This window comes from Salmo salar, chromosome 26 (genome assembly GCF_965601325.2).
Source record: "Salmo salar chromosome 26, fSalSal1, whole genome shotgun sequence".
In the NCBI taxonomy this organism is placed as follows: Eukaryota; Metazoa; Chordata; class Actinopteri; order Salmoniformes; family Salmonidae; genus Salmo; species Salmo salar.
In genome coordinates this window covers 35,272,085-35,286,040 of record NC_138316.1, presented here as the reverse complement: position 1 = coordinate 35,286,040, position 13,956 = coordinate 35,272,085, and the positions used below count along the sequence as shown (strand labels likewise).

At 44.4% G+C, this 13,956-nt stretch overlaps 1 protein-coding gene across 3 annotated transcripts in view; it reads right to left on the bottom strand.

The window, feature by feature from the left end:
- Positions 1-5,237: 5,237 nt before the first annotated feature.
- The window catches only part of LOC106562620 (CREB-regulated transcription coactivator 3-like), a 102,888-nt gene continuing 94,169 nt past the window's right edge, over positions 5,238-13,956 (bottom strand). For all 3 annotated transcript variants that reach the window (XM_045708667.2, XM_045708665.2, XM_045708666.2), the window contains one exon: positions 5,238-13,227. In XM_045708667.2, coding sequence (XP_045564623.1) covers positions 13,016-13,227 — 212 coding nt within the window. In that variant the 3' untranslated portion in view covers positions 5,238-13,015. The remainder of the gene's footprint in view (positions 13,228-13,956) is intronic.

Below are 13,956 nucleotides of genomic sequence, written 5' to 3'. Positions count from 1 at the left end.
GTGGAGAGAGAGAGAGATGTGGAGAGAGAGATGTGGAGAGAGAGATGTGGAGAGAGAGATATGTGGAGAGAGGGATGTGGAGAGAGAGAGAGATGTGGAGAGAGGGATGTGGAGAGAGATGTAGAGAGAGAGATGTAGAGCGAGAGAGATCTAGAGCAGCCCACCTTAGCTCCTGACAAAAGTCTCGACACCACAGCAGAACAGTCCACCACAGACCCTGATCATAGCATCGAGCGGGACAGACAAATGAAGAACCCCGAGCCCAGGGGATCCCAACCCCTCTGTCAGCCACTCTGATAGCCCTCCTGACAACCCCCCCCCCCCCACACACACACACACACACACACACACCCACTGAGGATATACACAAGACACAGGTTGTACTCCGTATGGACTCAAACAGGAAATATATACAAGAAAAAAAACACTGTGTCTAAACTCTGGTGTCCAAACACCCAGCGTGCCCTAGACCTTCTGTCTGAGGACCAACTAGGTTCACCCAGCAGGAAAGGGAGTGATAGAAAATGCTTCTTCTACTTTTCCCAACGCACAAGTGGTTATCTCCACCCTGCTACCACGAAAATACTTCCACCATGCTACCATACAGCGGGTAAATGCAAGTATTTTCTATGACTGTGCCTCAAAACCAAATGTTTACCTGGCCCACCACTCCATCCTGGACTTGAACAGCCTTTATGACCAGGCCCACCTATACAAGGCAGCAGTGCCCACCTTCGCCCGGACCCTAAAGGACATCACTCTCAAACGCAGCCCCAACTCTTCACACAGGAACAACAGATCAATAGACACTCTCCCAGACCTGCAGGACCCCCCCCCCCCCAAGATGCAGAGAGAGAGATGTCTCTATTCCTTTGGAACTTTTGTGATTGTAATATTTACTGTTCATTTTATATTGTTTATTTCACTTCTGTTTATTATCTATTTCACTTGCTTTGGCAATGTAAACACATGTCCCATGGCAATAAAGCCCCTTGAATTGAATTGAGAGATGTAGAGAGAGAGAGAGAGAGAGAGAGAGAGAGAGACAGAGAGATGTGTAGAGAGAGAGTTGAGGCCTTTAGATCTTTAGGTCTTGTAATGCATCAAAACAACAAAACATGAATATATTTCACCTATTTCAAACCAGGAAGTCCCATTGAGACACATAATCCGTTCCAACTTCTAAATGAAAATCTGGCCAAGAAATACAAACAGAGGCTGAAATCTCACCCCAGTTCAGGGTCAGTGTTGTGCTGCTGCAGATCAAGACGTGGTCTAACCACAGTCAGCCCCCTTTACTCAAAATGATTTAAATGAAATTAAATAAAAATGAAATTAAATTAAACAAAAAGGTAATTTACTCCTCTGGCTCCAAGTTCCCACCAGCTGGCCTGTACACACACACACACACACACACACACACACACACACACACACACACACACACACACACACACACACACACACACACACACACACACACACACACACACACACACACACACACACACACACACACACACACACACACCACACACACACACACACACACACACACACACACACACACACACACACACACGTCAGAGGCTGCCTGGGCCCTGATCTTGGTCTTGACTACTACAGGCTGTACTCTCCTGTTCTCTTTCTCTGGCTGGTTGTTACACTGCCCATCCTCTCAGCACTGTGGTGTGTGTCTGTAGTCTCTGTCCATGCCCCCTACAGTGCAGGAAATGTCCCCTTCGTCATAATTAACTATCCAATATCACACTCCAGATCTCTCCTTGTCCCCTTCCTTCCCTTCCCTCTCTCCGTGTCATCATGGATGGTTTGGCCTGTGTGTTGAATGGGTAATTACCCATAGAGTCCTATAGCAGCCATCAGAGATGGCCTGGGTTAAAATACAATTTGAACTTTTAACGTTGGCTATAGCCTGCCAGGCAAGCTCAGCAAAAGTATTTGAAATGATTTCAAATCATATTTAAACCAAGGTCTGATCAGAGCCCTACCACATTTTAATGACCCATGGAGACTTCAAGGATTACAGGGAAAGGCCTGAGTGGACATTCATTCTGCATGGGCTTAAACAAGGACAGAGATGTCAAACACTGCTGCAAATAACAGCTTTCATCTTTAAAGGAATGACAAGGGGGAGAAAAGAGAGAGGGAAGAAAGCAGGGAGAGTTAGGGAAGAAGGGTGAGGGAGATATGGGGGGAGAAGGGGAGAGAGCATAAGGGGGAGGAGTGTGATGGAAGAAATGTGTGAGACATATGTGGGAGGGAGGGGAGGGAAAGAGAGTGAGAGAAACAAAAACAGAGAAAAGGGATAGGTCATGATAACCAAAGGAGTGCAGGTACTCAAGCACCCCTTTCAATCCCGACAAGACAGATGACTGGGAAGTTGGAACTGAAGATCAGGTTGCGAAGGGTTCTCAATCCAGTACTGGGCCCGTATTCATACATAGAAGTGCTGATCTACGATCAGTTTACCCCTTTGATCATAATGAATAATATTACATGGACATGAGCAGGGATCTGATCCTAGGTCAGCACTCCTCCTCAGATGCTTTAAGAATACGGGCCCTGAGCCCACGATCCACTTTCTCTCCAAGTTGGAGGAAGTAATGATCACTGCCATCTGACAGTGTATTGTTGCCATCACCTCTTCCTTACGAGGGAAAAACTACTGGAGGGGTTTGGAGAGAAACAAGAACAATTACAATATACGGGAAGAATCACTTAGACTGATCCAGTTCAGAAGACTGGGAACATTCAAAAACACAAAAATACCTTACATTAATACCAGTAGCAGTTCCAAGGTCAGTGAAACCATGAAAGTGCACATTATCATCAAATACAGTCTCACTAAATAAGAGGGTACTATATGATACTACTGTATAGGTAAGTATGAGGTGTTGAAAGTGAACAAAAATTACACAGCAAAAATGATAGCTTGTTGCACGATTTTCTCCCTTTGTGGTTTATGAGAAGTGTGTTTGTGTGTACAGCTCTCTGTACTGTATCATGTCCCACCGCTTTAATCTTCACATATAATGACAGGGTTGGCCTAGCTGTTTTTCACATCCATTATCCACACTGCATCCAACAGGTAATAACAGGCCAACCTAGTCATGTGTTCCTCTGCATCAGGTTGACCTGAAATCAAGGTATGCACATAGATACAATACTGTTCCATTTAATTATATGGGTGTGCACTACTGCAAATGGATGGATCTCCAGTCTCTCTCTCAACAGACCACACACTTATTCAGTAACAGACAGAAGCTCTTTCAGATGGCTTTAACTGATGGAAAAGCACTTTAGTGTATGTGTATAGTTTTTCTGCACGAACCACAGAAGTCCACAAAACCTTCACTTATTTTTTCTGTTCATGTCTTTAAGTGATAAACAGACCTGGGGAGAATATTTGAAAAGGCTAACCAGCAGCAATCACTTCAAAAGTTATAAAGCACTGCCTCCACCTAGTGACCGAAGTTAGAACTGTAATGGCTGATCCATAGACTTACAGAGCTCTAGTTCTACAAAGCCGGGGCAGCGCCATTGAGGACTTTCACCATTTTGAAGTAGTCAACTGGGCCAGACTTCCTATGGAATAAGAAAGGGGTCACACAATTCCCCCGATGACCGGGATGGAATTATGTGATCCTTCCTTAACCCATAGAAAGTCCCAGACAGTTTACTACTTTAAAGAGCTGGAAGCCCTTAATGGCAATGTCCATGCGAAAACGGGTTCTACCCATCCAGAGCCCTCTTACCACCTCTGTGGGACAGACAGGTTGCTCTCTTTTCGCGCCAGTCTGTCCACTATTATCTACTAGACCAGGGTTTCCCAAATTCGGACCGGTGGCCTCCCAGGCATGCACACTTTGTTTTTTGCCCTAGCGCTGCACAGCTGATTAAAATAATCAAAGCTTGATGAGTTGAATCAGCTGTGTAGGGGGGGCAGGACAGAGTTTGTGAAAGGGACACACCTGTTTGGAAAGGCACACACCGGCCAAACTGAACAATCGGGGGAGAAGGGCCTTGGTCAAGGAGGTGAACAAGAACCCATTGGTCACTCTGACAGAGCTCCAGAGTTCCTCTGTGGAGATGGGAGAACCTTCCAGAAGGACAACCATCTCTGCAGCACTCCACCAAATCAGGCCTTTATGGTAGAGTGGCCAGACGGAAGGCACTAATCAGTAAAAGGCACATGACAGTCTGCTTGGAGTTTGCAAAAAGGCATCTAAAGGATTCAGACCATGAGAAACAAGATTCTCTGGTCTGGTCTGATGAAACCAAGATTGAACTCTTTGGCCTGAATGCCAAGCACCACAACTGGAGAAAACCTGACACCATCCCTACGGTGAAGCATGGTGGAGGCAGTATCATGCTGTTGGGATGTTTTTCCATTGCCAGGAACTGGGAGACTAATCGGGATCGAGGCAAAGATGAACGGAGCAAAGTACGGAGAGATCCTTGATGAAAATGTGTTCCAGAGCACTCAGGACTTCAGACTGGGGCGAACATTCACCTTGCAACAGGACAACGACCCTAAGCACACAGCCAAGACAATGCAGGAGTGGCTTCGGGACAAGTCTATGAAAGTCCTTGAGTGACTCAGTCAGAGCCCGGAATTGAACCTGATCGAACATTTCTGGAGAGACCCGAAAATTGCTGTGTAGCAACACTCCCCATTCAACCTGAAAGAGCTTGAGGATCTGCAGAGAAGAACGGGAGAAACTCCCCAAATACAGGTGTGCCACGCTTGGAGCGTAATACCCAAGAAAATTTGAGGCTGCAATCGCTGCCAAAAGGTGCTTCAACAAAGTACTGAGTAAAGGGTCTGAATACTTATGTAAATGTGAACTGCATCTTATTTTTAATACAATTACCAAAAAATTCTAAAAAACTGTTTTTGCTTCGTCACTATAGTGTATTGTATGTAGATTGATGAGGAGAAAAAAAATGATTTAATCCATTTTAGAACAAGGCGGTAACAACAAAATGTGGAAAAAGTCAAGCAGGCTGAATATTTTCCGAATGCACTGTAGCTGGATCTACACAACCATTTTTTTTTTTGGGGGGGGGTGTGTGTGGAAAAGACAAGCACCATGTACTGTAATTTCCAGATCTTATACATTGAGGCATATAGCTGGATCTACATAACCGTAATGTGACCATAAATCTGTGCCTGCAGTCTTTCTAACAGGAACAAAATGAGACCACGACCATCATTTGATACACAGCATAGGGTTTTATTGTTTATATTTAATCAAAAGATAAGCACTAAAACATACATCACAGACCCAAAAGATTTGTGGAGTAGTAAAATGTTATTTAAAAAAAAAAAATAATAATTCAAATGACATATTACAAAAAAGTATTAACACCAGTGGACAACAAACATTCTTTAAATAATAGAACTGTACATATATTTTTTTAAAAGGTAACCCCCCCAAAAAGTAAGAGAAAAGGTAACCCCCCACAGAAATTTTGAAATCCTTTAACAGAAGTGAATAACGATGACATCAACAATATTAGCTCATTATTGGATCATAAAAGACTAGAATAACAACAACAAAAAGACGAAAATAGTGATATAGCGGGGGAGAAAGTCACAGTAGAAGTACAGAAACATAAGTCAAAATTCGAAGAGGGACAGAGGTTAAAGTTCAGAGAAGTAAGGCAGTAGAGTAGATAAAAGACTTCGCACAGGAAGTGGAAGGAGGACTGGGGTCAGCCACTTCCTGTCTCTAGACAAAGAGGCCAGAACACTACAGGGGTGGCCTTGGTCGGTTTGCAGGCTTTTGCTCCAGCCAATCACTAAAGCATCATTTATAACTTACATACCTATGCAGAAACGCAATTAGTTACGCAAATTGGGGATCCTGCGTAGTGGAGTTATAAACTGCGTCCCTGCACACATTCGCGTATATTGGCTACCCATGTACGTAGAACGGCCGTGATTCAACTTATCAACGAAACATTGAATCAATTGTTAAAGAGCTGGTATAAAACAACTCTAAAATTCAACAGAGTGAGTTATTGAGTTAATTCGCTGAAACAGGTTTAGTGCTTGGCTGGAACTAAAGCCCGGTCACATTGTAGTAGCCCTTCAGGACGAGGGTGGGTGACCACTGATAGACTCAGGATGATCATACAGTCGTGTTCATAACAGAAATTAATTATTGACGAGTCCTGGTAGGCCCTCGGTGTGTTAGTCTGTTTTGTTCTGTTCCGTGGCTAAGGAATACGACCCATCAGAATAGATCCCATCCCACCGAGACTATGGGTTACACTGAACCACTCACCTTCACATAGAAAGGAGATGTACTATAGTGGAAATTTAATAGAAAACGGTCAGTTATATAAACAATCTAGTAAAGCCAAATCCCCAACTGGACCACTGACTATGTCATGGTTTAAGTTCTTTAAACATTTTATAATGAGACCAGAAAGGACGTCAGTGCCCAAGCAACAGAAGCACGCCATTACTCACACACAATGATTGCAGCATACACACACACCATGCTCCAATTTTGCGCAGACAGTTGCAACTACTCTCCGACAGTGACTAAAAAACACAAACTAAATTAAAATACAACACTGCAGTTACTGTACCAACTACACAACAGTCGGGTGGATGGCGAGAAAACTAATGCAAGATGACAAATCCCTGTTTGGGAAATGCCCATATATGGACACAGATACGTCCAATCCCTTCCTCTTACTTGTCAATCAAAAAGCACAGGAGCAATATCTCCTCCCTCCCTTATGTATTGGCTGTGGACAATGAACACATGTAACATTGCTCTTGCTCAGTATTACACAAACAGTACAAAATCTCGTGAAAGGGAATCGCAATCTATATTGTATAAAAAAAAGCATTTGCATAACATTAACATGTTTACCTGTTCAACAGGTTGCATTGATTATGCGCATCATTCGACCTTGCCGTAAAACACACATGCATAGCCGGTGAGAGAGAGGACTAACTAGACAGAGCTAGTGGTGGGTCCTCCCTGTCCATGTAATCTCATCCATTGTGAACTAAAAGGCAAAACTGATCCCAAGTCATTACTCCTACTCTGAGACGCTGTATGAATATATATGGGCCATGATGATACTGCAATAACTGTCATTCACTTTCAAAGTGAATATGCATGCATACTACAAATGAAAAAAGACCATTGGCAGAACTTGAGCATATAGGTTCCAATGCTAGTTCTGTCATTCAACATATTGGAAATCTCTTAGAAAATGGTTAGCATGACTTGTGTTCAATAGTCATGCTGAATCTCTTTGAAACACTGCAAATCATTATACACATCATCTTTCTGTGCAAATGAAACAATCCACCACCTGAAGTTGTATCTGCATTTCTACACTATGGCTTCAGCAAGTATATCTTTGGGTTTTCTGTCACAAAAAAATAGATTAAATGTAGCAGTAAAAATATCACATTGGCATACATTTAAATCTATAGAATGGGAAAAGCTTAGTGCAAAAAATGTCACACAAGGCAATGTTAAATGTGTTCCATGTCCACAGTGTTACTGTTACAGGCTGCTGTCAATCAGTACATAATTTTGACCTTTAAACTTTCAACCATCTTAGGGGTCGTTGCTGTAGCGACGAGTGGGTTCATGGGAGGGTCTGGCTACTGTATATAAGTCAATCAGAACAGACTTCCGAGGAAGTAAACCATCCACAGTAAACTACTGGCTGTAGCCTCCCTACGGTGTCCCAAGGTTCATAACTCACAAATACTTCAACACGAGCTGCATTACAAAACATGTAATAAAGAGTATTAATGGTTATAGATGTATAGTAGTAGATAAACAAGTAAAAAATAAACTTCCTCTTTAATGGTCTAGGTTGTCCCAGCTCTCTGAGATCCCCGTGTGGTGTGAGAGTTCTACATATCCGTATCCAGAGGCAAGGAGAAACCACAGTCGGCCTGCGGTTCAGTCCATTTGAGTCCAAAAGACGGTGGTGGGGGAGTTGCATCCACTCTGATTGAATCATTGTGACATATACATATATATATATATATATATATATATATATATATATATATATATATATATATACACACACACATATATATATATATATATATATATATATATATATATATATATACTGCTCAAAAAAATAAAGGGATCACTTAAACAACACATCCTAGATCTGAAGGAAAGAAATAATCTTATTAAATACTTTTTTCTTTACATAGTTGAATGTGCTGACAACAAAATCACACAAAAATTATCAATGGAAATCCAATTTATCAACCCATGGAGGTCTGGATTTGGAGTCACACTCAAAATTAAAGTGGAAAACCACACTACAGGCTGATCCAACTTTGATGTAATGTCCTTAAAACAAGTCAAAATGAGGCTCAGTAGTGTGTGTGGCCTCCACGTGCCTGTATGACCTCCCTACAACGCCTGGGCATGCTCCTGATGAGGTGGCGGATGGTCTCCTGAGGGATCTCCTCCCAGACCTGGACTAAAGCATCCGTCAACTCCTGGACAGTCTGTGGTGCAACGTGGCGTTGGTGGATGGAGCGAGACATGATGTCCCAGATGTGCTCAATTGGATTCAGGTCTGGGGAATGGGCGGGCCAGTCTATAGCATCAATGCCTTCCTCTTGCAGGAACTGCTGACACACTCCAGCCACATGAGGTCTAGCATTGTCTTGCATTAGGAGGTACCCAGGGCCAACCGCACCAGCATATGGTCTCACAAGGGGTCTGAGGATCTCATCTCGGTACCTAATGGCAGTCAGGCAACCTCTGGCGAGCACATGGAGGGCTGTGCGGCCCCCCAAAGAAATGCCACCCCACACCATGACTGACCCACCGCCAAACCGGTCATGCTGGAGGATGTTTCAGGCAGCAGAACGTTCTCCACGGCATCTCCAGACTCTGTCACGTCTGTCACGTGCTCAGTGTGAACCTGCTTTCATCTGTGAAGAGCACAGGGCGCCAGTGGCGAATTTGCCAATCTTGGTGTTCTCTGGCAAATGCCAAACGTCCTGCACGGTGTTGGGCTGTAAGCACAACCCCCACCTGTGGACGTCGGGCCCTCATACCACCCTCATGGAGTCTGTTTCTGACCATTTGAGCAGACACATGCACATTTGTGGCCTGCTGGAGGTCATTTTGCAGGGCTCTGGCAGTGCTTCTCCTGCTCCCCCTTGCACAAAGGCGGAGGTAGCGGTCCTGCTGCTGGGTTGGTTGCCCTCCTACGGCCTCCTCCACGTCTCCTGATGTACTGGCCTGTCTCCTGGTAGCGCCTCCATGCTCTGGACACTACGCTGACAGACACAACAAACCTTCTTGCCACAGCTCGCATTGATGTGCCATCCTGGATGAGCTGCACTACCTGAGCCACTTGTGTGGGTTGTAGACTCCGTCTCATGCTACCACTAGAGTGAAAGCACCGCCAGCATTCAAAAGTGACCAAAACATCAGCCAGGAAGCATAGGAACTGAGAAGTGGTCTGTGGTCCCCACTTGCAGAACCACTCCTTTATTGGGGGTGTCTTGCTAATTGCCTATAATTTCCACCTGTTGTCTATTCCATTTGCACAACAGCATGTGCAATTTATTGTCAATCAGTGTTGCTTCCTAAGTGGACAGTTTGATTTCACAGAAGTGTGATTGACTTGGAGTTACATTGTGTTGTTTAAGTGTTCCCTTTATATATATATACATTTATCTTTTTCTTTTACAATTATATCAAAATGTCAAATTTAAACGTATCCTCATATTAAGTATAATTGTACATACTAAAATCTTATCCTTGTAAACAATTTGCCCTTTTTGTCTTGTTTGAAAAATACATTCTAGTCAGACTGCACTTAAAGCGAGGCATATTATATATGTGGCAAACAACTTTTTACAGAAAAATATACCAGGACTGTATATAGCAAAGACATTGCAAAAAAATGCTCTGTGCAGAATGATAGACAGATTGATCCCTCCTCTTCATTTCTACCATGATTGTTAGTTTGGGTGTACGGCCACGTAGAGGGCTGTCATTGGGCCGGGCCACAGAGGGGAACATGGCTGTCAGGGGATGTACTGGTGTCATTGTACTAGAACCATACCAGCACAGTGCTAACAAGGTATTAGCATAGTAGTAGAACGGTACCAGTGCTGGCTCTGCCTCAAACACCAGGTGCAAATTCCTCAGAGTTGCATGTTGCCGGGAGGAACGTCCGTTGTTGTGTGTAAACTCTCCCGGTGCTGCTCAGCATGGCGATCGGGCAGTTACCATGACGTGGGTTGCCCTGGCAAGGGTGTTCCTATGGCGTTGTGTAACCAATGTGTCTTGGTGATTGGTGTTGCCATGTCTGCAGTGCTGTTTGAGCACAGATTGAGCGGAGCGATATGAACTGGAGACAGACAGAACCCCCGAGCAGACCCTCTCAGGGTCCAAGAACATCAGCTGCTGTTCTAGGAAACAGCATCCCCATGTTCTAGAACGTGAGATGTTCCGGCTTGAGAATGTGTCCTGTTCTAGAACGTAGTCTCCACCTGTTCCACAATGTGTCCTGTTCTAGAACATAGAACATTTTCTATAATACATGATGTGTTCTAGAACATGTGCTCCTCTTGCTCCAGAATACATGTCCTGTTCTAGAACATGGGCTCCAAAAGGTTCCAGAGCAAAACTCCTGTTCTAGTAGTTCCTTTTGCTCTGGAACATAACCCAATTGTCTTGCTCTTATTTGACCAGCTCTGGTCCAGAACTTCTGCAGCAAATGTGGCAGTGAGGAGGACAACCCATGAAGGATCAGGATCCAAGCACTAAGCACTGTCAATGAGTACGGATTGTCCTGCAGCCACCCTCTCTGTTGAAGACACCTGCTGCCCTCTCAGTCTGTGGCAGTCAGTAAGGGCCCTGTGGCAGAGTCAGATGGCTGTGTGTGTGCTGGTGTGAGGCTGTGGCAGCAGCTGGGCAGGAGCTGAAGGACTAGACACTGCACAGCTAATATACAGTTGAAGTCGGAAGTTTACATACACCTTAGCCAAATACATTTAAACTCAGTTTTTCACAATTCCTGACATTTAATCCTAGTAAAAATTTCCCTGTCTTAGGTCAGTTAGGATCACCACTTTATTTTAAGAATGTGAAATGTCAGAATAATAGTAGAGAGAATGATTTATTTCAACTTTTATTTCTTTCATCACATTCCCAGTGGGTCAGAAGTTTACATACACTCAATTAGTATTTGGTAGCATTGCCTTTAAATTGTTTAACTTGGGTCAAACGTTTCAGGTAGCCTTCCACAAGCTTCCCACAATAAGTTGGGTGAATTTTGGTCCATTCCTCCTGACAGAGCTGGTGTAACTGAGTCAGGTTTGTAGGCCTCCTTGCTCGCTCACGCTTTTTCAGTTCTGCCCACACATTTTCTATAGGATTGAGGTCAAGGCTTTGTGATGGCCACTCCAATACCTTGACTTTGTTGTCCTTAAACCATTTTGCCACAACATTAGAAGTATGCTTGGGGTCATTGTCCATTTGGAAGACCCATTTGCGACCAAGCTTTAACTTCCTGACTGATGTCTTGAGATGTTGCTTCAATATATCCACATCATTTTCATCCTCATGATGCCATCTAGTTTGTGAAGTGCACCTGTCCCTCCTGCAGCAAAGCACCCCAACAACATGATGCTGCCACCCCCATGCTTCACGGTTGGGATGGTGTTTTTCGGCTTGCAAGCCTCCCCCTTTTTCCTCCAAACATAACGATGGTCATTATGGCCAAACAGTTCTATTTTTGTTTCATCAGACCAGAGGACATTTCTCCAAAAAGTACGATCTTTGTCCCCATGTGCAGTTGCAAACCGTCGTCTGGCTTTTTAATGGCGGTTTTGGAGCAGTGGCTTCTTCCTTGCTGAACGGCCTTTCAGGTTGTCAATTTCAGACTCGTTTTACTGTGGATATAGATACTTTTGTACCTGTTTCCTCCAGCATCTTCACAAGGTCCTTTGCTGTTGTACTGGGATTGATTTGCACTTTTCGCACCAAAGTACGTCATCTCTAGGAGACAGAACGCATCTCCTTCCTGAGCAGTAAGATGGCTGCGTGGTCCCATGGTGTTTATACTTGCGTACTATTGTTTGTACCGATGAACGTGATACCTTCAGGCATTTGGAAATTGCTCCAAAGATGAACCAGACTTGTGGAGGTCTTTTCTGAGGTCTTGGCTGATTTCTTTTGATTTTCCCATGATGTCAAGCAAAGAGGCACTGAGTTGGAAGGTAGGCCTTGAAATACATCCACAGGTACACCTCCAATTGATTCAAATGATCTCATTTAGCCTATCAGAAGCTTCTAAAGCCATGACATCATTTTCTGGAATTTTCCAAGCTCTTTAAAGGCACAGTCAACTTAGTGTATGTAAACTTCTGACCCACTGGAATTGTCATACAGTGAATTATAAGTGAAATAATCTGTCTGTAAACAATTGTTGGAAAAATTACTTGTGTCATGCACAAAGTAGATGTCCTAACCGACTTGCCAAAACTATAGTTTGTTAACAAGAAATGTGTGGAGTGGTTGAAAAACGAGTTTTAATGACTCCAATCTAAGTGTATGTAAACTTCCGACTTCAACTGTATATAGGTGGAGGAACACTATAGGAACGTTATAGTAACGTTATAGTAATGCTCAGTGCTGATGTAATGTTGTAAAAAAAAAAAAAAAGGATGTCAATCAATGATACATCAGTCCATCCGTTCCAAATGACTATGCACAACGTAGGTATGAGCGTGTGTGTGTGGCATTTACATGTGAAGCCCATGTAAACAGTGATTGTACACAAGTCTATTCCTCTGAAATAGTGTGTGTGTATAAATGCCTTAAAAAATAGCATAAGCATGCTGCTGGATATGCATGCCATGAGTGTGTGAGGGAGGTGGGGATCATTCAAGTTTAACCAGGTTTAACCCACGCTACCTGGCCAATACAGTCTGTATGTGTGCGTGCGTGCCCGATTACAGTCTGTCGCTGCGGAAACTGTCCTCCACCGAGGGGTCAGAGAGCACCATGTCGGGGTCACTGAGCATGTTCAGACCGTCCAGGCTCAAGGGCTCGATGCGCAGCTCATCCTCCAGTGGGAAGCTCACCTCCGAGTCGAAACAGTCAGCCATGTTGCCAGCCGACATGGCACTGCTGATGTCCTTGGAATGACTGGGGTTGGAGTCATCTATGTTGGGATGTAGAAAGGGATGGGGGGACGACAGGGAGAAAAAGGGAGAACGGACAGGAGAGAGGGGATAAAGAGAGGAGGAAGAGAAAGTGGGGGAGAAAAGGAGAGATGGATGAAGTTAGTGACTCAAGCCATTGAAATTTCCACTCCTCACAGCCACACACACACTCACTGGTCTACTAGTCAGTATGATGTTGGGCACCCCTCCACCTACCAGTCAGTATGACGTTGGGCACCCCTCCACCTACCAGTCAGTATGATGTTGGGCACCCCTCCACCTACCAGTCAGTTTGATATTGGGCACCCCTCCACCTACCAGTCAGTATGATGTTGGGCACCCCTCCACCTACCAGTCAGTATGATATTGGGCACCCCTCCACCTACCAGTCAGTATGATATTGGGCACCCCTCCACCTACCAGTCAGTATGATATTGGGCACCCCTCCACCTACCAGTCAGTATGATATTGGGCACCCCTCCACCTACCAGTCAGTATGATATTGGGCACCCCTCCACCTACCAGTCAGTATGACATTGGGCACCCCTCCACCTATCAGTCAGTATGATGTTGGGCACCCCTCCACCTACCAGTCAGTATGATGTTGGGCACCCCTCCACCTACCAGTCAGTATGACGTTGGGCACCCCTCCACCTACCAGTCAGTATGACATTGGGCACCCCTCCACCTACCAGTCAGTATGACGTTGGGCACCCCTCCACCTACCA